Source organism: Quercus robur, chromosome 9 (assembly GCF_932294415.1).
Source record: "Quercus robur chromosome 9, dhQueRobu3.1, whole genome shotgun sequence".
NCBI classification, from domain to species: Eukaryota; Viridiplantae; Streptophyta; class Magnoliopsida; order Fagales; family Fagaceae; genus Quercus; species Quercus robur.
This window is the reverse complement of record NC_065542.1, coordinates 51,881,197-51,904,819: the sequence shown is the minus strand read 5'-3', so window position 1 is coordinate 51,904,819 and position 23,623 is coordinate 51,881,197. Positions and strand designations below refer to the sequence as shown.

Below are 23,623 nucleotides of genomic sequence, written 5' to 3'. Positions count from 1 at the left end.
GATTGGTGTCTTGGTCTGATAATAAAGAGTTATTATCAGGAGCGGACGCCATATGTTGAAATTCTCTAAAAAAAAAATAAACAGTTGTTACTTTAGATCCCGTTTCCTTTGGACTGGTATAATATGCACATTAATAACCTGAGTTATTTTGTAAGCAATCATTATTCACTTTCAAAGTAATTTACACCAATAAAAATATGCCGATATGAACATTCTGAAAAATATTATCATAAAATCTGTGGGGGGTAACAATATACCATAAGGTCCATAACAATGTATTTGAAACATATCTACATGCTTCAAATGAAATTATATATCAACTCATATAATTGACATATAATCGTCTCCCAAATTCTATAATTATATATACATATCTAGGCAATAGCAAAAATTATAAGAATTTATGAATTTTTTATATGGTATCAATTAAATAAAGGCAAAAACATCATTTTGGTTCTTAAATTTTGAAGTCACAATTAATTTGGCCCCTACATTTTTGTAGTAGTCAATTTGGTCCCTATTATTTTTAACTTAGAGTTAATTTGGTCTCTACCGTTAACTCACTAATAGAAAATACCTATGTGGCTAACGATATGCTTTGTTGGCATACAAGTGGCAAAAAACATATATAAAATCAAATATTTAACATTTAAAAGGCCACAGAAGCATTTCAACAACAACTGGAAAAATGCATGTCAAACCAAAAACTAATATGGAAAAATTAATTTTTAAAAAAATAAAGAAAACCTTTTTTTTTTAGATCCTCAATTTCTTTAATTTTCTTGCACTTTCTTAGCTACCAAACAATACACCAATTTGAAAATCCCAACCAAAATAAAATAGATGGGGACAATAACAAGTACATTCTTCACGGACATTCACTTCCAATCAAAAGTTTTGATGGAATTAAGCGGTGAAGCAGGGAGCTTGAGATTTTTGCATTCAAGGTTTATAATATGCCCTTGTTGGAGCTTGAGAACAAAATGCTAGTCCACCAAAGGATACTTTTGACCCTTTAGTTTAGCGGCTCAAACATGTTGTCTTGTTTCTAACATAATATGTGGTCACCATAATAACTTGAAGCCGCCTTGTTGTGAAATTTTAAAGTACTCGCAAGCGTACGAACCATACCGAAGTATAGTTTGACAAGAATGAGGTTGAACCCACAGAGACTAGAATGAACGTAGGAAAATTAAATCAAATCCTAACCAAATTAATCCTAATCTAGTTTAATAAAAATTGATTGTTTGCAATTAAATATACTAAGCAAATAATTAAACTAAGCAAAGATATAATATAAAACACTAAAGAGATGTAAACAATCTAGAGAAAGGAATTAAGGTTTTGGAATCCGTCTTGTTAATTCATATCAGCATATATTTATGATCATTAATTTTTCCCAATCACTACATGATAATCTAGAAATCAATCTTGCTATCATGGAAAATATTCTCATCAAAATCCTTATTTTAAAAATCAAAAGCATGTTCTTCTTCACTTCTTAAGCATAAATTCAAATCACATAAATATTACTGATAATTCTTAACAAGGTTTTATCATTAACCCTAATTATAAATTTAGCTACTCATGGTAATTGAAACAAAACAAAAGAATAAAATACTAAACATTAAACTAGACAAATAAAATAGAGAAAGAAATAGTCACAATACTATAAAAAAGCAATAGAGGAAGCCGCATGCGACTGCCTGCTTCCTGCACTCCAGCCTTAGCACTCTCCTTTTATTTTTTTGTTTTGCTCCCTTTATATATAGACTAAGGGGTAGCAAAATCAACCCAAACCCATTTGCCCATCCAAACTCATTCACTTAAATGAGACCCAAACCCACCCAATTATTAATTGGGTTAAATGGGTATTAACCTAATTAAACCCCAATAAAATTAAACCCAATTTACATTAATGTTTATTGGGTTTTAATTAGGTATCCAATTAGACTCAATTATGATTCAAGTATTATTTCTACAAATCACCCCACTCTAAAATACCCAAAACTACTAAAATTACCAAAATACCCCCTAAACCTAAAAAATGACCAAAATAACACCTAAACTTAAAAATGACCAAAATACCCTAAAACCTAAAGAAAAAGACCAAAATACTCCTTAACCTAAAAAATGACCAAAATACCACCAAAACCTGAAAATTCCCAAAATACCCTCAAAACCCAAAAAATAACCAAAATACCCTTAAAACCCAAAAAAAGACCAAAATACCCCTAAAACTTAAAAATTACCAAAATACCTCCAAAACCTAAAAAAATGACCAAAAATACTCCTGAAACCCAATAAAATGACTAAAATACCACTGAAACCCAAAAAATTACCAAAATACCCCCAAAACCTAAAAATGACCAAAATACCCTCAAAACTCAAAAAATGACCAAAATACTCCCGAAACCTAAAAAATGACCAAAATACTCCCGAAACCTAAAAATTACCAAAATACGTACGAAACCTGAAAAATGGTCAAAATAACCCTGAAACCTAAAAATTGACCAAAATAACCTTGAAACCTAAAAATGACCAAAATACCCCCGAAACCTAAAAAATGGCCAAAATAATCCCGAAGCCTAAAAATTGACCAAAATAACCTAGAAACCTAAAAATAACCAAAATACCCCCCTAAAACTATAAAATGACCAAAATACCCCCTAAACCTAAAAAATAGCCAAAATACCCTTGAAACCTAAAAAATGACCAAAATATTCTCAAACCTATAAAGTGACAAAAATACCCCTACACCTTTCAAATGACCCAAATGAACCCAAAACCTCTAAAATGGCCACAAACAACCCGAAACCTCTAAAATTACCAAAAATACCCTGAAACCTCTAAAACGACCAAAATAGCTTTAAACATATAAAATGACCAAAATACCCCTCAAAATATCTAAAATGACCAACATACCACTAATCCTATAGATGAACAAAATACACCTGAAGCCTCTAAAATTACCAAATAGGGGTTTGGGGTATTTTGGATGTTTCGAGGGTATTTTCATTAAATTAAAGGTTCTAAGAGTATTTCAGTCATTTTGTAGATTTCGAGGGAATACCACTAATTTTTTAGGTTTTTTTAGATTTTGTGGCTATTTTGGTAATTTTCTAGGTTTTGGAGGTCTTTTAGTCACTTTTTAGGTTTTGGGGATATTTCAGTCATTCACTTTTTAGGTTTTGGGGATATTTCAGTCATTCTTTAGGTTTCCTGAGTTTTTAGTTATTTTTTAGGTTTAGGTGGTATTTTGGTCATTTTTTATGTTTAGGGAGTATTTTGGTCATTTTTTAGTTTTAGGGGGGATTTTGGTAATTTTTTAAATTTAGGGTGTATTTTTATCGACTTACAGGTTTAAGGGGTTTTTTTTGTCATTTTATAGATTTTAGGGTATTTTGGTCATTTTTTAGATTTCGAGGATATTTTAGTCATTTTAAGGTTTAGGGGTTATTTTGGTTATATTTAGGTTTTAGGGGTATTTTGGTCATTTTTAGGTTTATAAGTTATTTTGGTCATTTTTTGGGTTTTAGGGGTATTTTGGTCATTTTTAGGTTTTCGCGGTATTTTGGTCATTTTTTGGATTTCAGGGGTATTTTGGTCTTTTTTGAGTTTTAGGGGTATTTTGGTCATTTTTAGGGTTTTAGGGTTATTTTGGTCATTTTTTGGGTTTCGGGGGTATTTTGGTCATTTTGTAGGTTTCAGGTTTATTTTGGTAATTTTTAAGTTTTGGGGTATTTTGGTTATTTTTGAAGATTTTAGAGTACTTTGATTATTTACACTTTAGGGGCATTTTGGTAATTTTAATAATTGGGTAATTGGGTGGGTTGGGTTTTACTCATAATAATTGGGTTGGGTTGGATTTAGGTTAGAAGCAATTAATTAAATGAGTTTTAATAGGTAAATGAGTTTTATATACCCAACCCAATTATGCTCACCCCAATCGGTGGAGTTAGAAGAAAGCCCAAGCCCACATTTCTTCTTCTTTCTTTTTCTTTTCCTTGCTCCTTCGCGTGTCTCCAGGCTGCTTCTCTTTATTCTTTATTCTTTTCTTCTTCTTTTTTGAGAAAAAGCTTTATTCTTTATTCTTTATCTCTGCTTTTTATTTCTTTCATTTTACTTCACATGCGGACTTCTCTTTATTCTTTATCCTTGGCACTTTTACCACGTCAGATTAAGTGGTGGGTCACTTCTTATTCTTTAATTTTTTGGTCCTCTCTTGAATTCATGCCTGGCTGGATGTAAGTTGGCTTGATTCAATTGGCTTGCCCTTGTTACCTGCAACACAAATATATTATATAATCTGTCACAAAATAACATAAAAGTAAGGCTAACTATGCAAATCTGATGGTACTTTATTGTATATATTTCATGCACATTGGATCAAAAAATATATTTCATGCACATCACGCCTCTAAGTAGCATTTAGTCTTTTACAAAGACACTTGCCACATGTTACAAAAGGTTTGCAGTGTAGGGTCTTAAGTTTGGAAAAATATTGTGTGACATTCATACACATTCACTATTTCACATCCATCCATAATTGATGTGAAAATTGTCATATTTTAACGCATAAAAGTGAATATGAAAATTGAAAAAAATGTGAATTAGTGGATGTGTGAGAATCAAAATCTTTCAAGTTTTATTACTTAACATTACCAAAATAACTTTCAAGTTTTAACAATAAAATGAAAACCTCAATAACTTCTTAATTTGCTTTAATAAATATCTTTAATAAACCCAATTTGCTATTTGTCACCTAAAAAGAAGTTAGGATAAAAGGCCATAATGAATAATTGAATAGGGAGAAAAAGGACCTTCCGTTTGTGCTACTAATTTAAAGGAAGACTGTGTATTGGACTTTTTAAAATAAAGCATGATCTAAAAAGAATGCTTATAATCAATTGAATATAGTAAATAAACATGGTCAAATTTAATTCAAGGCCTTTACCACTCTAATTATTACTCCATTGCTAGCTAACAAAGCATAGTTATGGAACTACATATCTTATTCATGTACTGAACAAGTTTTTGCTATTCAAATCTTACCTATTCAAAAAGAATGAACTTGCCATAAGAAATATGCACAATTACAATCATGATATATGTTACGACAAGAAAAAACAACCTCGCCCAAGTTCACAACTTTACACAACAAACACACAAAAATAAGGAAAATCTGTATATAAATGACAAGCACTTGGAGCATTTCAGCTCACTGCAGAAACAACAAGAAATCCAATGAACAAAGCCACCAAGGAGTTACCCATACTGACATTTGCAATCAAAGAAGCTGCACCGGAAAAGTTTCCGGCTGATGTGTTAGTGCTCAAAACAACCACCATCCAATTATCCTCAAAGCCAATCCCAGTCTGAGTGTAGTTTGAATCCTTCAGATATTTTGCATATTAAGGTGTTGTATAATTAAAAAGCACCAAAAATGGGTCTAATTTGGGCACACAGACAGGCAATATGACCCCTTGAACTGTGTGATTCTCTTTTATGTCACAACCATCCATGAGCTTGTCATATTCGGTGACATTAGGCTTAGTGCCAGGAGTGGAGCTGTAGTGAAAGGCATTTTTACAAGTTTCGTTCTTTAATTGACTTGCAATATTATTAGCTAGGTAAGCTGCATTGTTGTTCTCAGTGAAGTTGGGGGAATTTAGTGACATCCTATAAAGATTAAGGTCCTCCAAGAGATATTTTTCAAATGTAGCTGTGAAGATGTAAAAGTTGCATTAGTTTGAAGATTAAGTAAATAATGCACCAAAGTTAACCTATTTAGCAGTAGTCTTCTCTATGTTCTACAACTAGCTACCAATGTTAATTGATAATTTTATACTTTGATGGAATTAAGCGGTGAAGCAGGGAGCTTGAGATTTTTGCATTCAAGGTTTATAATATGCCATGTTGGAGCTTGAGAAGAAAATGCTAGTCTATCCTTTGCCAATTCTTTAATTTTTTTTTTTTTAAAAAAAAAAAAAAAAAAAAAAATCTTAACAGGATAGTAAAGTAAAGGTATAGAAAAAAGAAAAAGAAAAAAGGAAGATTATTTAGCACCAAATACCATTTACTCATCAACATATGAAATGGTTAGTGTACAATTTTTCTTATACAGGCTATCCTATTCTACAGCAAAATTCTTTAAGCACTGTTCCAATAACTTTGTCATACTTTCATGATTTTACAAAAGGTTGCCGCCTGATGGCTCTGGATTTTGTTTGATTAAGTTCACAAAAAACTAGTTTAGCAACTTAATGAAATGCTGTAAGAATCCTATGTAATCCTAAGTACACAGTGCCCATTGATTGGAATTGAGCAAATGCCTGTTCCAAAACTTTGTTTCTCCTACAACTCAAACTGAAAATCAAAATGAATTTTATGTTTCAAGTCGAGGAACTAATTAATTAAAGTCATGATTTCAGTTAAAAACATGTGTGTGTGCAATAACTATTGCTAAAAAAGTGTGAGAAAGAGAAATGAATTACCATATGGCACGCGTGTACGCACACACACACATATACATGGTTGTCAAAATCCCGATCTGAATCCTACGATTTTACGATCCCACCTGTCCAAAACGATTTGGATCTTTCAAGGATCTTTGTGATCATTCAGAATCGGTAAGATCGTACGATTCTAATGATCCCAAATGACCTCAGTTTTTTGTAATCTTCTTTAATTTGACAGAAAGCTCAGTTGGACCAAAATGAAAAATAAAATCCCAATAAACCAAGTTTTTCCACTCTAATGTAGAGAGAGTGTCAGTTGGACTCAAATAAAAAATATCCCAATAGAGTGTCATATTTTGAGGTTTTAGGCCTCTTTAAATGATGCTTATAAATGGATGTAGTGATGTATGGTAATTATATTAATGAATATATAATTTATGAGATTATTTAGCATACCAATGTGTATTTTTTGTTTTTTTCTCAAATAATGTAGGATCTTATGATCTACGATTCGATCCTACAATTTACGATCCCACCTATCTCCCACGATCCTACATAGGATCTCGATTTTGACAACCTTGCATATATATATATATATATATATAGAGAGAGAGAGAGAGAGAGAGAGAGAGAGAGAGAGAGAGAGAGAGAGAGAGAGAGAGAGTACCATCACAATCACGTGATGCTTTTCCTTGCACAACATGAAGAACAAGAAAAAAGAGGGAGAGTTTAAGTTTAAAGAAGGCCATGTTTCAAACTTAAGTGTCATACAGAGTAGTACCTTGTGATGAGCAGTACATAAAAATAGATAAGAGAATAAAGAATGTAAGAGCTTTTAGCTTTTCTTAGCCATAATTGTCCTTTGAATATCTTTCCTTGTTGTAAGTTGCCGTGCATGTCAAGGTGCTCTAGATGCCATCTCTGTTTCTTGTACCAAAGTGAAGTGTGATTTATATGACAACATTTTGACTTAGGAATCTTAAATGTGGTGTTTATTGATAGTCTTGGTAACGCATTCAGTAAATGGTTATGAGGATAGCCATCCAATGCAAAATTTTAGTCATTGTTACAGTTACTTTGTCTTTAAAATTTTTAATCCTTAAACATTTTTTTTTTTTTTTTTTGGATGAGCTTTAATCCTTAAACTTTAATGTATCTCACAAATTGATCATTCCATCTATTACCATCTACCGTCGTATGCCCAATAAAGTTATACTTAAGAGTTATGAACAATTTTATCGAAACGTTAAAGTTTAAGGACTAAAATGACAAAAATAATTTTCTCAAAAGAAAAAAGAAGACAAATAAAACTTTAGGAATGAAAATGATATTTCATGTAAATTTCAAGGGTGAAAATTGTGTTTTAACAAAAAAAAAAAAAAAAAATGATGATAAATAAATAAACATATGTGTTGTCAGGAGTTAGTATCTCATCTCCTTCAAAATTTTGAAGAAAAAAACTAATATGAAATATATTGATTAAAAAAGAGGGAAGCTCACATATGCATATCCAATAATAGGAAATTACGCATCTTTTTATTTTTTGACTGAACAAGAAATTACCTTAAAATAGAAATTAAAAAAAAAAAAAAAAAAAAACCCCTTAACCTCTTGTTTCTCAATTTGCTCTTGTTTCCCTAATGATTAGGAAAAATATTTTGTTTACTAAATGATTTTGGCTGATAAAATTCAAAAAACATAAGAATTAAAAAAATTATATTAAAAAGTCTCTTTTTTTCCCCTTAGAATGATCAATATGTCATGGCAAACCATATAATATTTTTATTTAAAATTTTTTTTTGAACTCTTTGGATAAATTAAATTTTTGGGGACTAGTTGTAATTCATTATTTTTGGAGACCAATAAGATTTTTTTTTTGGAGTTCTTGGGGAGTAGTTGACCTCTCTGCCTTATAACCTAACTAGTTAGCACTTCTTGTATTTCTGATGGAACTATTCAGGCTTCAAATTCTTCGAATCTAACTATTAAAGTACTAAAAAAATTTAAAAGAAGAAAAGTAAAAAATGGAAGAGGTTGTTAATTTGTTAGACATCCCTTAGCATCATCACAACAAAGCAATTCTTAAAAATGGCCACTCACATAATTCTGTGAATCACCATCTAAATATAAAAGTGTAATGCCAGATTAGTTCTTGATGTATGAAATATGAATAATTTTATATTATTTTTTAAAAGTCAATCATATTTTTATTATTAGTCTATTGGAATTTTTTTTTTTTAAGGAAGGGATTTTATTTTAGACTTATTAATTAATTAAATTATTAGTATTTAATTTAATTTTCTAGAGTAAGAATTCAATAATTAGGCTTCGGGCAAGTCAATTAGGATTAGAGTTTATTCATTCTAGACTATGAGGGCGTTTGGGCTGGACGTTTTCTTGCTGATGCGCGTTTGCGTTTTCCGCGTGGGACCCACGCTACAGTAACACAGCAAACACCTCCCTTTTTTTTTTTTTTCTCGCGTTTCAAGAGTGATCAGTTACTGTGCAGCCGTATATGTGGACTTTTCCAGTGTGAACAGTGCATTTGTGCACTGTTCACGGACCCACAAATTCCACTTTTCACAATTTTTTTTATTAAAAATGGGTCTCACGATACTATTTACATATTTAAAAAATATTTCGCTACAGTGTTTTCAGTTTCAGTTTTCAGTTTCAGCAAAAATAAGCTCAATCCAAACGGACCCATTGGCATTCTCGGCCGCACCTCCTATTTTTGATATTACCAAAGATACCCTTATTCCCTTTTCCTTCTCTCTCACACCCACCTCATGCACCGACACTACCGACACACAAACATAATCAGTTAATCACACACAGTCACTCTCTCTCTCTCTCTCTCTCTCTCTCTCTCTCTCTCTCTCTCTCTCTCTCTCTCTCTCTCTCTCTCTCTCTCTCTCTCTCTCTCTCTCTCTCTCAACTTAAGCCTTGTCTGCTTTGTAAGATTGAGCTCTCAAATTTGCGTATTTGGGTAAGTGTTTTTATTGCCTGGAGTTCATTATTTTACCATATTTGGCATTAATTTTACAGGTTGGATTCTAGTGATGCTTGTAATGAGAACAATGTTGTTCCTGGTCCTTTCTATGGGCTTCAAAATGAGACAAATTATAGATATAGCTGATTCTGGGAGAGAGTATTACACATTCTGGTTTTTTTTTTTTTACAACTTTTCATTGTAAGCTGGTATGCAATTCATGACAGAAGACATAAAATATGATCTTGAGATTTTATACTTCTTTAAATGATTTTCATGCTAATTTTTAAGAAATTGTAAGATTTTCCTTTGGTTGCTTTCCCTATAAATTTCACTTGATAGTGTTTTTTCTTGTCAACCTTGTGTGAACTATTTTCTTGTAATTTGTCAGTACTTGGGTAGTTGGTCACTGTTATTGGGTCAGATTTTAACCAAAAGATCGTCTGAAAATTTTTATTTGTCTGGAAATTGCCAATGTTCTTTGGGCCAAATGGAACCCATATAAGTATGGGTGGTGAGTGAGGTTGGGGGTTCAAATTCCCTTTGGGTGTATGAGTAACTTACCAAGAAAAAAAATAAATCTGGAAATTGTTATCTGGTTTTGACATTTCAAATTGAATTGGAATTCAGTACCCTCATAAGCTGTACATATGCATGGTTTTGAAACATTTAGTGTAGATTTCTTCTGTAGTTCCTTATTAATTTCTGTTTGTGGTCATGAAATTCTTTCTGAATTAGAATTTCAATATATAATGGTGCTTTTGTTCCGTCGGGAGAATTGTTCTATGCTTATTGTAATCAGATAATTCAGATACTGATGCTTTATTATTTGATGCAGCCAGTGAAAATAATTGATCCCCACTTGGTTTCATTGTTTTTTGACAATTACAAGAGGGTGTATTTGCATGCTACAACAGAGTTAGAAAATAGACGTGCCTGGGTTGATGAGTGTTCTTTGAATATCCAAGTAACAATGGGAGTTGAGGGAAACATTTGTTTAGTAGGGCATCTTCAGACCAACACTTGTCATTCCCTGTAGGATCACATGTGCAATATACATTTCCTGAGGTTAGTGATAGCATTCATTCTTATGAGAATTTTGTGAAGAATAGTCTTCTTTCAGCTTGCCTCTTTCTTAAGAAATTCAAAATTTAAGATAATCTTCTTTTACTAAGAAGTTACCAACCATTAAGAGCAAACTTCATAGTATCTCTAGCACAATTTTAAGTCTTTGCCCCGTTGGATTGCCACCCCACATGGAAAAAAAGAAAAACAAGATTAGACCGGCTTGGGGTTGAAGTTAAGGAACTAGGCTATGTGAGCTATCTATGTCCTTCTTTCCAATTGAGGTGAAGAAGACTTATTCTAGCATCTTATGCAACCTTTAATACTTATCATAGAAGTCCGTTTATTAATAACCATGTCTCTTTTGGTGTTAATACATTCCTCCTTATGCTTCTGACGCTTGGTATACCCTCTCTTTTTTACTCAATTACTTGTTCTTCTTCTTTAAGCTAAAGGATTGCTTTTGTTTCTACTCATTAAATATGCTCTTAGGTCTTATTTTTTTTTTTTTTTTTTTTTTTTTTTTTTTTTTTTTGAGAAAGAAGGTCTTATCTATTTGATGTATAGAATTTACTGTGGTGATTGTGGTTCACCTTGTTTTATATATATATATATATGGGCAAGACTTAGATACAATACTTAGGTGCTGTTCCTTAGGTTTCCCTTTTAACATTATGCCATGTGGATTTTTTCTCATGAGATGGAAGTGTATTTTTTAGTTAAGTAGCCACATGGCTGAATCTTAAGGGAGGAGTCATTAGTAAGAGAAACGAATACATATATTTACAGGCAATTAGAGTGAGTTTAGAAATAGTAAGATGAGGAGATAACAGTTGAAGGATATTCATGATCTTCTGCCACCAGAGTGGTCTCAAATTAATTAATACATTAAACAACGATTTCTTTGTTAGTTTCTCTAGGAACCAGCAGTGATTGCCCTGAGGCTGTGCGCACTGCACTTGTTGGGTCAAAATCCTACTAACTCAACCATAGAAGGTCATTGAGTGAGTTAGAGGAACTTAAGGAACAACACTTAAGATACTGTACCTAAGTTTTGTCTTATATATATATATATATATATATATAGAGAGAGAGAGAGAGAGAGAGAGAGAGAGAGAGAGAGAGAGAGAGAGAGAGGGTTCAAGTTAGAGTTACACCTTTTTATAGCCATTGATTTTCATAAGATCTAAGGGAGAAAAAGACACCACTTAATATGCCATTAATATAGAGTTATCGATTGCCACATTAACTAACTTTCCTTAAAAAACCCACCCACATTCACTGTACCTAACTCTTAATCTTTTTCCTTTAAAAAAAAAATGATGGAAAATGATATTTTCTTAATATTGTTCATACTTCCTTAACTATCTCTCATATATCGAATTTCTTGTAGATTTTGCTATTGAGGGAGGTTATTACACAAATAATAAAAAGAAATTAGATAATTAGTAATTATTTAGTAATCCATTAATAATGATCCTTCCCCCCATTGTCTCTGATCATAACAGTACCAGTTAGTCAATCTCATTCTATAGAATTTGTAACATGGGATCCTTACTAAGGTAGAGCTCTTTTGAACATTTAATATTGCATGGCCATGTATTAAATTGTGTAAAGAAATAAAGGCAATAAGTGAGAAATTTATCAAAATTAAACACAGAATTGCATCATCAACAAAGTCTTGACCAAGTAACAATTATTAGCTGCAATTTTCAGTATCCAAAGAGGATGAAACACAACAAAATCAAATAGGGACACAAGTGTAACTCAAGTTGAATTAAGGTTTTGTATTTTTATTTGTGCAATAACCTCCCTCAATAGCAAAATCTACCAGAAATTCAATATGTGAGAGATAGTTATGGAAGTATGAACAATATTTTGAAAATATCTTTTTCCTTCACTATTAAAAAAAAAAAAAAAAAAAAAAGGAAAATGATTAAGTATTGGGAACCGTGAATGGATGGGTTTTTAAAGGAAAATTAGCTAATGTGGCAATTAATAACTCTATATTAATGATATGCTAAATGGTGTTTTTTTCACCCTTAGATGTTATGAAAATCAGTAGCTATAAAAAGGTATAACTTGAACTTATCTCATATATATATATATATATATATATTTATATACACACATACATACATATCTGTCAACCATCAGATTTTTGCTAGAGCATGTCATAAAGCTGAACCTTTTATTTTTATTTTGGTAAAAAGCTGAACCATTTTTGGCCTCTACAGTTTTCCTTGTTAATATGTGTGTAGACTAGACTGTCTATGACACTCATATCTTCCTCTTATGATTCAGTAAAGTAAAATTAGATTTTTTTTTTTTTCCTTCTCAATATCTTAAAAAATCATACAATGATATTGTACATTTAGGTAATGAATTTCCTTCTCGATTCATTTCATTGATATTGTACATTACCATTAAAGAAAGGTGAAAGCATAAAAGACCCCCTCCTCCTCCAAGTTAATAAATTGCATACTGTGCCCAAGGAATATGGCCTTCATTACTTATCTGTGCCTTGAATTATCCAAAATGGTATCTATAGATGTGTAATTTCTGATTACTGAGCATTTGGTCAATCCAATTATTATGGATTCAAACATCCTCAATTTTGATTAGGAGGTCGAACCAAGGACCTATGGAAGTTGGGGTAGCCCTGTCCCCATGGGCATTTTTATCTAGTTTTAGGCTCCAAATACTTCTATTGTAGGTTATAATGGAATGAATTTGTAGCTTTTCCTCTACAATCCTGACTTATGGTGGCTGAACGGTATGGGAAAACAGTTCTTGTACAATGTTCATATTACTGTTGATGTAAAGGGATATGGAGAATTTGATGCTTGAGAGCCATATTGATAGTGCCACAAGTGGAAGGTATTGCTTTATATGCCTTCTAGAACATTTTACTTAGGTTCTTATTTTGATATTATGATATGTAGTCTACAAATTTTTGATTTAAAGGTTGTTCAAGGTCAATGGACAACCTTTCATTATCTGTGGTGGTAATTGGATATTGTCAGATGGGTTACTATGTCTTTCAAGGGAACGTTATGAAACAGACATCAAGTTTCATGCCAATATGCATTTTAATATGACTCACTGTTGGGGTGGTGGATTGGCTGCGAGGATAGAATTTTATCATTATTGTGATATTTATGGTCTTTTTTGGTGATCTCTCTCTCTCTCTCCTATGTGTGTGTGTGATCAATTATAGAGGGTGTATAGAAATAGAAATATAGAACAAACAACCACACAGGGAACATAGAGATAGAGACTTACATGGTTCAGATTTAGACATATGTCCAAAGGCAGGCATTGAGAAGAAAAATTTACTAGCAAACATGACTACAATAGTTGCACAAAACTAAACCCCATATACACCCAATGAGCTCTTTCTTACTAATAACAAAGATTATGGCTACAAAGTTGGTTTGGTAACTTTTTGTGGAGATTACCCAACCAAATAGGACTAGATAGTACTATTTGCTTTCTTGTACACAACAAGAAGATGAAAAACAAACTATACCAAAGGCAGCAACTGTTCTTAGTGCACATGTAAGGGTTGATTTCCACATTGATAGAAAAAGTAAGGAAAGTGAGAAGTTGATGGACATAGTTGGTCTAAACCATTTGGCTTAAGCTGTTTGAGTGGTACCCCAATATATATCAATTGGTACCTCAATATATATCTATAGGCTCTTGTTGGACCCTAGGGACACTTCTGAACCCAAAAAATTGGTATTAGAGTTATGGTTCAACTTTTGGTTCGAAATTTTAAATGTTTGTTATCTATCAAAAAAAAAATTTTGAATGAGAATCTTGGTGTTGATGTGGTTGGTGTGAATTTGGTTATTGCTGCATTTTATGCAACTCTTGTATGCACAATCTGGATTTGCTAATGACTCACACGCAGTGGGAAGCTAGGTTGATGTGGTAGAGGCTCACATGGGAGGGAGAGGTCTATTGTGAGTGCATGTGTGAGGGTTGAGTCCCATATAGAGAAAAAGTAAAGAAAATGAAGAGTTGATATATATAGTTGGGTGCAAACCTATTGGATGAAGCTTTTGAGATAGAATGATGTCCCTATATGTATATCAATGGGAGGTTGGTGGGTTAGTAAAATTGGGACAAATCCTGGAACATCAAAGATTTTAGATTCACCAAAATTTTTATGCTTTATACTGAGGGTATTGTCACGGGATGATTGCTGCATAAGATGCTGCTGGGAATGCCAAGAAAGTGTTGTAGAGTAAGTTTTATAATTGAAAAAAGCTTGTTAAATTACAAATTCTCCCAAAAGCTTAAGCTATTGGGACATGGTAAATTTAATCATTTAATTACATACTTCTAACATTCTCATGTGTGGGCTCAAACTCCTTTTTATAAGGTGAGGCCCAACAAATGAGATTTTAAATGGAAGGTTGAGTGGAGGAGCAGGGATCAAACTCAAAACCTTCTGCTCTGATACCAAGTTAAATTACCAATTCTCTCAAAAGTTTCAACTATTGGGATATGGTAAATTTAATCAATTAACCACATACTTCCAACAAATTTAACAACTATAATCTGCAGTACTTTCCCATTAATGATGGTGTTCTTGTAACCATATAAATTGATGATATGTTAATTACTGAAATCAGTCCCATTATGAAAGTTACCATAAATTGTGGCATTGTTGATTTTATAATGCTTTTGAAACTTATTAGGGTATTTATATTCTTTGACCTAAATTGTCCACAGAGCTTTTACCTTCAACTGTAGTGTACTTACATAGTGGCAATAGTGTGTCACAAGCAAAATTTATTTCCTTTCTTCTAATTGTCAAAATTTGATTTTAAAACAAGCATAACTGATGTTATAAGAACAAGTTAATACATGAGCAAGCCTATGCTTGCGAGAAAATTCTTTATTTTCTTTGGTACAACTCAGCACTTCTTGATTTCTAATTTCTCAGGTCAGCTACATGGATTATTACTACCATCATTATCATTTGACCTTGATCTCTATTTCAGGCTATACACTCTAGTTAGACATTTGTTTTTGTTTTTTTCTTTTTTGATTGCCTCTGCCTTGGACCTAATATATTTCTAGCCCCCTCTTGTTCTCAAATTCTTTGAAATATAAATAAAGAACTCCTTACTAGTCAGCTCAGTGGTTTTTGTTTACATAATTAAAAATTGTCTTAATCAAATTGTCTATATCTACTCCTCAAAGCTACATCTAGATTTTAGTGAATACATTTATTTTGTATTCTATCTTTTATTGCCATTATTAATGATTTAACTTGATTACTTAGTATAATGGCTTTGTTGAGTTCAGTTGTATTTTTTAATTGCCATTAACCTATTTCAGCATTGCTTTTTTCAAAAAAGTTATTTGACATTGTCTGCTGTACAGGTGTCATGCCTCGAGTTTCACTTCATGGTTGGAATTACCATGACTGTCCATTGAGCTAGGTAAAGAATACACTTTTAATGTTTGTTTGCAACCTTGTGGAAGTATAAAATCTATTGAGGTCTTACAGAGGAAATATTTATCACAAGTTCCTGGAATGCTGGAAATTAATTTCCAACTCTTACATACTTAATTGTCCTTTTTTGCACTGAAAAACATTTTTTACTTAAAGTTTCACCTGAGATACTAGGAATGAAGCAGCTAAATAGATTGAGAGAACCTTCTATATTTCTGCCAATGTTATTTAGTTCTTCTTAGGTGAAATACCTTCAAATTTTTAATATATGGTGTTGACTCTGTGTGTAAATAATTTGTAGATATGGACCTTTATATCAATTGCTTGCTTTTTATGCGTGTGCTTTCTCAGTACTTTATGTCTTGATTAAGGGAGTGATGGAATGAAAGAAAGATATAGAGAGGAAGGGTGTTTATTCAATTTAAAAAAGGGTAAGGGATTGGTGAAAGAAATGCAAATGAATTTAATTTGTTTAGCAAGCTGGGAATTGGACTTTGAATTTGGATGCTTTGAAATCTAAAGTATAAAATTCTATATAATTTTTGAATTATCCTATTTTGTTAACATAAACAATAGAAATCAATATTAGAAATTTCAAAAGTAAATTTTTTAGTTAGTTCCAACTCAAAATTCATCATCTAAATGTAACATGAGATAAAATTTCATTTATGTATATCCTAGATAGAGATGCATAAGGAAATCTCATAAATGAATGAGAAAAATTAATGTTAGTATGGACACGATTGGAAACACAAAAGAAAAAGAGAAAAACATAAATAAAAGAAAAGGAAAAGAAATAGGAAATCTTACTATGAAGATTTAACTCCAAGTTGGCAAGGAAGCATTAGTGCCTTACTTGCTTCTTTTGTTCCTTCTTTCTCTTGTTTTTTTTGTGTTGGAGAAAATATTTCTTTTGTGTTGGAGAAGGTATATTTTCTTTGGCACAATGGCTTGATAATCCTATATATAGTAGAAGTTATAATGGGTTTTTATATCAACTTAGCCTTAAAAAATTTGATACAAAAATAACTTGGAAGCTTTCCAAGGTGTGTTTTGACCGGAATGCTGGAAATTAATTTCTAACTCATACATACTTAATTGTCCTTTTTGGCATTGAAACATTTTTTACTTAAAGTTTCACCAATAATACAAGGAATGAAGCAGCTAGATAAATTGAGAGAACCTTCTATATTTCTACCAATGTTATTTAGTTATTCTTAGTTGAAATACCTTCAAATTTTTAATATATGGTGTTGACTCCGTGTGTAAATAATTTGCAGATATGGACCTTTTTATCACTTGCTTGCTTTTTTATGTGTGTCCTTTCTCAGTACTTTATGTCTTGATTAAGGGAGTGATGAAATGAAAGAAAGATATAGAGAGGAAGGGTGTTTATTCAATTAAAAAAAAGGGTAAGGGATGAGTGAAAGAAATGCATATGAATTTAGTTTGTTTTGCTAGTTAGGAATTGGACTTCGAAGTTGGATACTTTGAAATCTAATATATAAAATTCAATCAATATTAGAAATTTCAAAAGTAAAATTTTTAGTTAATTCAAACTCAAAATTCATCATATAAATGTAACACAAGAGATAAAATTTCATTTATGTATAACCTAGATAGAGATGCATAAGGAAATCTCATAAATGAATGAGAACTATTAATGTTAGTATGGACATGATTGGATACACAAAAGAAAAGAGAGAAAAAAAAAAGGAGGAAAATAAATTGAAAATGTTACTATGAAGATTTAACTCCAAGTTGGCAAGGAAGCATAAATGCCTTGCTTTCTTCTTTTGTTCCTTCTTTCTCTTGTTTTCTTTTGTGTTGGAGAAGGTATATCTTCTTTGACACAATAGCTTGATAATCCTATATATATAGTAGAAGATATAATGGGTTTTCATATGAACTTAGCCTTAAAAAATTTGATACAAAAAATAACTTGGAAGCTTCCCAAGGTGTGTTTTGAAGCCAAAATTGGATTCTTCTTGTTGTAAGTTTTTATAGTTGCTTACGTAAATTTGTTCATATGTATGTATGTTTTTGTATTGGTATTCATAAACAATAGTTACTTTGCTTACTTAAAATTTGTCATATAAATGTCAAACGTAGTAATATTATATTGCACTTGTTGCTATATTTTTGTGAGATATATTGCTCTAAATGGTTTGGTTTATGTTATATTTGATGCAATTTTGATAAATAGTATATCACTCAACTTTTTTATATAAATCATTATTTTTTTGAATCATGTTTTTATTTAATATCGATTATAGGTTAATCACACGCAAAATTTTAAAATAATTAGTTGCCATTTATTGATAAATTTATAAGGTAGCCATTTACTATATTTAAGAATGCAAAAAAATATAATTGCTCTTCATAGATTAGCGAGCTTTTAATGTCCAATCATCTTGACATTCAAAAAGATTAATAGATCACTTTAATATTTGGTAAGCATGATAGTTGGAGAAAAGAAATTTAGTCTAACAATGGGATTAACAAACTATTATTATAGAAAAAAAGTATTGAGGAATATAACTTCAGTAAAAGTTACTGAAAAGTCTAACTGAAACCAATCTCTATCAAATATTTGATTTGTCCTTTATTAGTACTAAAATAGATTACATTCTTTCTCAAACATTACCAAACATTTTTCCACCCTATTTACCATGTGGGGAAGAGAGGAGTTAAACATAAATTCTTTTCATGAAGAATATCTACCAGTACCACCAAGCTAAAAAAACACTAGGCAAAATATTAATATACATAAATGTGCAAAATATTAATATACATAAATGTTAAGGGAGTGATAGACTTAGCGCATTTTAAAAAAATAATAATAATTGTTAAGTGAAAAAAAAACCATAATGTTGTTGTTGTTGTTGTTGTTGTTTTTTTTTTTTTTTTTTTTTTTTTTTTTTAATTGGATTAATAGAACCAAGCTCGTATGAGGTTTATGTAAAGCTTTAAAAGGCTTTACTCTTTCATTTTTGTAGCCCCATACCACCTTTACTACTAAACTTTCTCACGGTGATTTTGTTGGATTAGCTTTGTTGTTATGAGTTATAATGGGTAACCTAGATTAAGTAAAAGCTTGCGTAAAGAAATTATAATATATAAATATGAAGGCAAACTTAGTTGCACTATTTACTTATATATTGAATAAAGGCAAACATAGATATGTGTTAGATGATTTTAAATAAATGATGACAATTGACATAAACAAGAGAAAAAAAAAGTAAAAACTAAATTATATTTTTCTAATAACAAGAATGGAGGATCAATTAAAAAAATAGTTTGAATTTTTGTTGTGCAAGCATTCTTATGATTTTATTTCTAACTTCTAGATGCATTCCGTTTATTTATTTTTTTTAAATCACTTTTATTTTTAATGAAATCAAGTAAAGTAATTCCAATTTACACAATACTTTTATGCTTTCCCAAAAAAAAAAAAAATCACTTTAATTTTTAATGAAATTCTATAAAAAGAATTCCAATCAATACAGTAGTTTTTAAGCCTTTCACTGTTCACATTAAAAAATTGAAAATACCCAGTACACCCAACAAAAATAAAATACCCACGGGCCACACCCAAACCCGAAGCCTTTAAAGAACATTCACGATCAAATCTCCTTACCAAAACCACACCTTCTTCCAAATCCCTCCTTTTCTTTTTTTACTTTTACTTTCTACAATTCTAAAATTCATTCACCCATAATCACGTTTATTCAACTCTAAAATTCACCAACAGAAGAAGATGGAGCAGCAGCAGAAGAAGATGGAGCTGCAGTGGCTGCTGCAGCAGCAGCAGCAGCAGCAGCGGCGGCTGATGATGATAATGCTAGGGCAGGGGCTGCCGCAGCGGCAGCGGCAGCGGCAGCTGCAGCAGCAGCAGCGGCTACGGCAGCTGCGGCAGCAGCAGCAGCAACTGCGGCTTCAATTTTTTTCTGAGCAGCAGCCACACCAGCAGCTTCTACATTTTTGCGATTCAAAGCATCCCTTAGTCTTCATTCCAGACTACAGAAGTGGAGCTACTTGTTGTGGGTGCCAAGAATCAATTTATGGTCCTAGCTATTGGTGTCCAATAGATGGATGCCCGGGATACTTTCATCATAAATCATGTGCAGAACTGCCCCTTGGGTTGCACCATCCCTTGCACCCAATCCATCCTCTTATTCTCTCTCCCGAACAGATAGATTATGGCAAAGACATACAATTTAGCAATTGCATACTCTGCAAAGAAAATAAAGATGAATACACTTATCGGTGTTCCCGTTGCGACTTCAACCTTCACATCACATGCGCTGCTATACCACTCACCATAGAAGCTGAATTCCATGACCACCCATTGATTCCCATTTGGAAGTCGTTCACATTCACTTGCGACATTTGCGGCAAAGAAGGCAAAGGTACGCCTTACATGTGTCAACTATGCAGTTTCTAGGTTCATGGAAGATGTGCTTATCAGTTCCTACACATAGTCAAAGTTGTGCGTCACAAGCACCTCCTCCAACTCACCCATTCTTCTCTTGAATTCCATCAATCTGACTCCCGATTTTGTCAAATCTGTGTTCGAAAGGTGGATACACACTATGGGCTTTACTATTGCTCTAGATGTGATTTTGTTGCCCACCTTGATTGTGCTATGCAAAACAAGGAGAACATAAATTTGCAAGAATTTAAAGATGAGGATGAAGTTTTAGAGCTCAATGAATCGATTGACTCAACAACTTACAAAGTCAAATTCAATATGAGGGAGGATGGAAATAAGATAGCTACAAAAATCAAACACTTCAGTCATGAGCATGACTTAAAGCTTACTGATGAGGTTCTAAATAACCAAAAATGCGATGGGTGCGTAAGAGCCATTCTCCCTCCGTATTATAGTTGCGTAAAGTGCAACTTCTTTCTTCACAAATCTTGTGCTAATTTACCAAAAAAAAAGCGACATCCACTTCATCAACACCCACTAACCCTGCTCCCAATGGAACCAAGTATGCATTTTGAGTGTCATGCCTGTCATCGTTTTTGCAATGGCTTCACCTATCAGTGTGAGATATGTTGGTTTAATATGGATGTTCAATGTAGTATGATCTCAGAAATCCTTATCCACCCAGGTCATGAGCACCAACTTCTTCTCTCTAGCATTCCATTTGAACAGAATTGTAGTTGTTGTGCTTCTTCCATTTACCCAATATTTCGTTGTACCACTTGTGATTTTGCTTTGGACTTTAGATGTGCTACAATGCCACATTCTACAAGATACAAACAACATAAGCATCCCTTCGCTCTCAGTTATAGAGTTGAAGATGACTCTGGTGAATATTATTGCGATATCTGTGAAGAAGAACGGCGAGATTCAAAGTATTGGTTTTACTACTGTGAGGATTGCAGTTATCCTGCTCATCCAGATTGTATTATTGGGAAATACCCAAATTACAAGTTTGGAGGTGCTTACGAATTTAAACACCGTCACTCACACCCTCTTACTTTCATTGAGGAAACTAAAGACTGCCCTCGATGTAACAAATGTAATGGTTCTTGTGAAGAGTTGATCTATCAATGTGCTCAGTGTAATTTCTACATCCATAAGGATTGTTTATAAAAAGGACAAATGTGATGTTAATTTTTATTTTATACTACATGTAGTCCACATAAGCTTTGGTGCGTGGAATTCATCAAATGAAAATGTAGTAATTCTTTTGAATACTCCTTGTTGGCATTATGGTTCAAATACAATGTAAATACATTGTACCAACTCATGCTTGTTTGAGTGTGGTTGTACCCTGCCTTGTCCACTTCTGTTAGACACAATAAGCTTGTTGATAATAGGAATTTTCAGTTTTCAATGTTTTATGGTTGTACATTGTTTAGCAATGGAAGTTGGATTTCAATGTAGCTTCAGGGTTGATGAACAAATATTGGAAATAAAAGGCGAATTTCTGGTATCTCATATCAACTGTGTATGACTACTTTTCCCTCTATTTTCTATTTCTATGCAATTCCGATTGCATTCATTTTTCTTGAGCTAACATTAATTTTCTATGTCTTCTTCTTCTGTATTAGGTGAGCATCCGTTATTTTGAAGAGGGTAATGAGTAATTAGAGTCAAATCATTAATGCAAAGATTCAATAGCATTTTAAGTTATTATAGATTTACATGTTTATCGAAAACTTTTATATCATTAGTTTTAGTCATTGATATTATTACTAGGCAAAAACACCATTTTCTGCCTTACATTTTGGAGTCACGATCAATTGGTCCCTACATTTTTGTAGCAGTCAATTTGGTTCCTATTATTTTCAACTGAGAATTAATTTGGTCCCTACCGTTAACTCACTAACGGAAAATGTCTACGTGGCTAATGGTGTGCTTTGTTGGCATACACGTGGCAAAAAATATATATAAAATCAAATATTTAACTTTTAAAAAGCCACATAAGCATTTCAATAACAACTGAAAAAAGCCATGTCAAACCAAAAACTAATCTGGAAAAATCAATTTAAAAAAAATAAAAAAAAGCTTTTTTTTTTTGGATCCTCAATTTCTTTAATTTTCTTGTGTATTCTTGCACTTTCTTAACTACCAAACATAGCCAAACAATACACCAATCTGAAAATCCCAACCAAAATAAAATAGGCGGGGACAATAACAACTACATTCTTCATGGTTTTTCCCATGTAGGCTTCGGCTATCTCACGCATCTTTATTAGGACCATGGATGAGATTTCCTCAACAGCAAAGTGCTTCTCTTCGCCTTTATAGTTCACCACAATCATAGGCTTGTCACCAGGACCTTGAATGGCCACAAGTTGATATCAGTTTGAACCATAAGATCACTAAATCTCCTACCAATCAACTGCTTTGCATCTGCAATAGAATACCCTATTAAAAAACATGAGGTTGCTAGAATGGAGGCCTGATTACAGGTTTGGGTTGTGTGAGTGAGAGCATAAGAGAAAGTGAGATAGAGAGAGCTTTAGAGTGAGAGAGAGAGAGAGGTTTGCTGAGAGAGCTTCAGGGTGAGAAACGAAGGGAAAGGCCATGGAGGTCAAGGTTTAGTCAGAGAGAGAGAGAGAGAGAGATTTTATTTTGGTTGGGATTTTCAGATTGGTGTATTGTTTGGCTGTGTTTGGTAGCTAAGAAAGTGCAAGAATACACAAGAAAATTAAAGAAATTGAGGATTTAAAAAAAATATTTTCTTTATTTTTTTTAAATTAAATTTTCCAGTTTATTTTTTGGTTTGACATGGGCTTTTCTGTTGATATTAAAATGCTTATGTGGCATTTTAAATGTTAAATATTTGATTTTATATTTTTTTTCCACGTGTATGCCAACAAAGCACAACGTTAGCCATGTAGGCATTTTCTGTTAGTCAGTTAATGGTAGGAACCAAATTGACTCTTAGTTAAAAATAAAAAGGACTAAATTAACTGCTAAAAAAATGTAAGGATCAAATTGACCATGACTCCAAAATATAGGGATCAAAATGGTGTTTTTGACTTTTTTGCCTTAAATAAAAGATGCCTTACCAAAAACTCAAAAAAAAAAAAAACTTTTTTGATTACCTCTCTCTCTCTCTCTCTCTCTCTCTCTCTCTCTCTCTCTCTCTCTCTCTACATATA

General features: G+C 32.3%; 2 protein-coding genes and 1 long non-coding RNA gene across 3 annotated transcripts; 1 reads left to right on the top strand and 2 right to left on the bottom strand.

Moving 5' to 3' along the window:
* Positions 1–5,216: 5,216 nt before the first annotated feature.
* Positions 5,217–5,681, bottom strand: LOC126701183 (uncharacterized GPI-anchored protein At5g19250-like). Its single transcript, XM_050399302.1, has 2 exons — positions 5,442–5,681; positions 5,217–5,396 (listed from the first exon to the last, which is right to left on the bottom strand). Exons 1-2 carry the CDS (start codon positions 5,679–5,681, stop codon positions 5,217–5,219), a joined length of 420 nt encoding a protein of 139 aa, XP_050255259.1.
* A 10,436-nt stretch (positions 5,682–16,117) lies between these two features.
* Positions 16,118–17,353, bottom strand: LOC126700495 (uncharacterized). Its single transcript, XR_007647198.1, has 2 exons — positions 17,225–17,353; positions 16,118–16,245 (listed from the first exon to the last, which is right to left on the bottom strand). It is a non-coding gene; the product is annotated as an uncharacterized LOC126700495 (long non-coding RNA).
* A 2,591-nt stretch (positions 17,354–19,944) lies between these two features.
* On the top strand, positions 19,945–21,896 carry LOC126699011 (uncharacterized). Its single transcript, XM_050396556.1, has one exon. The coding sequence runs from the start codon at positions 20,643–20,645 to the stop codon at positions 21,600–21,602; it is 960 nt and encodes a 319-aa protein (XP_050252513.1). The 5' UTR covers positions 19,945–20,642; the 3' UTR covers positions 21,603–21,896.
* The last annotated feature ends 1,727 nt before the right edge of the window (positions 21,897–23,623 follow it).

What these genes read in the sequence shown, in the direction of transcription:
- LOC126701183 (XM_050399302.1), bottom strand. Translation starts at nt 5,681, where the DNA reads ATGTCACTAAATTCCCCCAACTTCACTGAGAACAACAATGCAGCTTAC. An exon ending in CCAAATTAGACCCATTTTTG is followed by an intron (nt 5,397 to 5,441) that starts GTGCTTTTTAAT and finishes AAATATCTGAAG; the next exon opens with GATTCAAACTACACTCAGAC.
- LOC126699011 (XM_050396556.1), top strand. Translation starts at nt 20,643, where the DNA reads ATGCAAAACAAGGAGAACATAAATTTGCAAGAATTTAAAGATGAGGAT.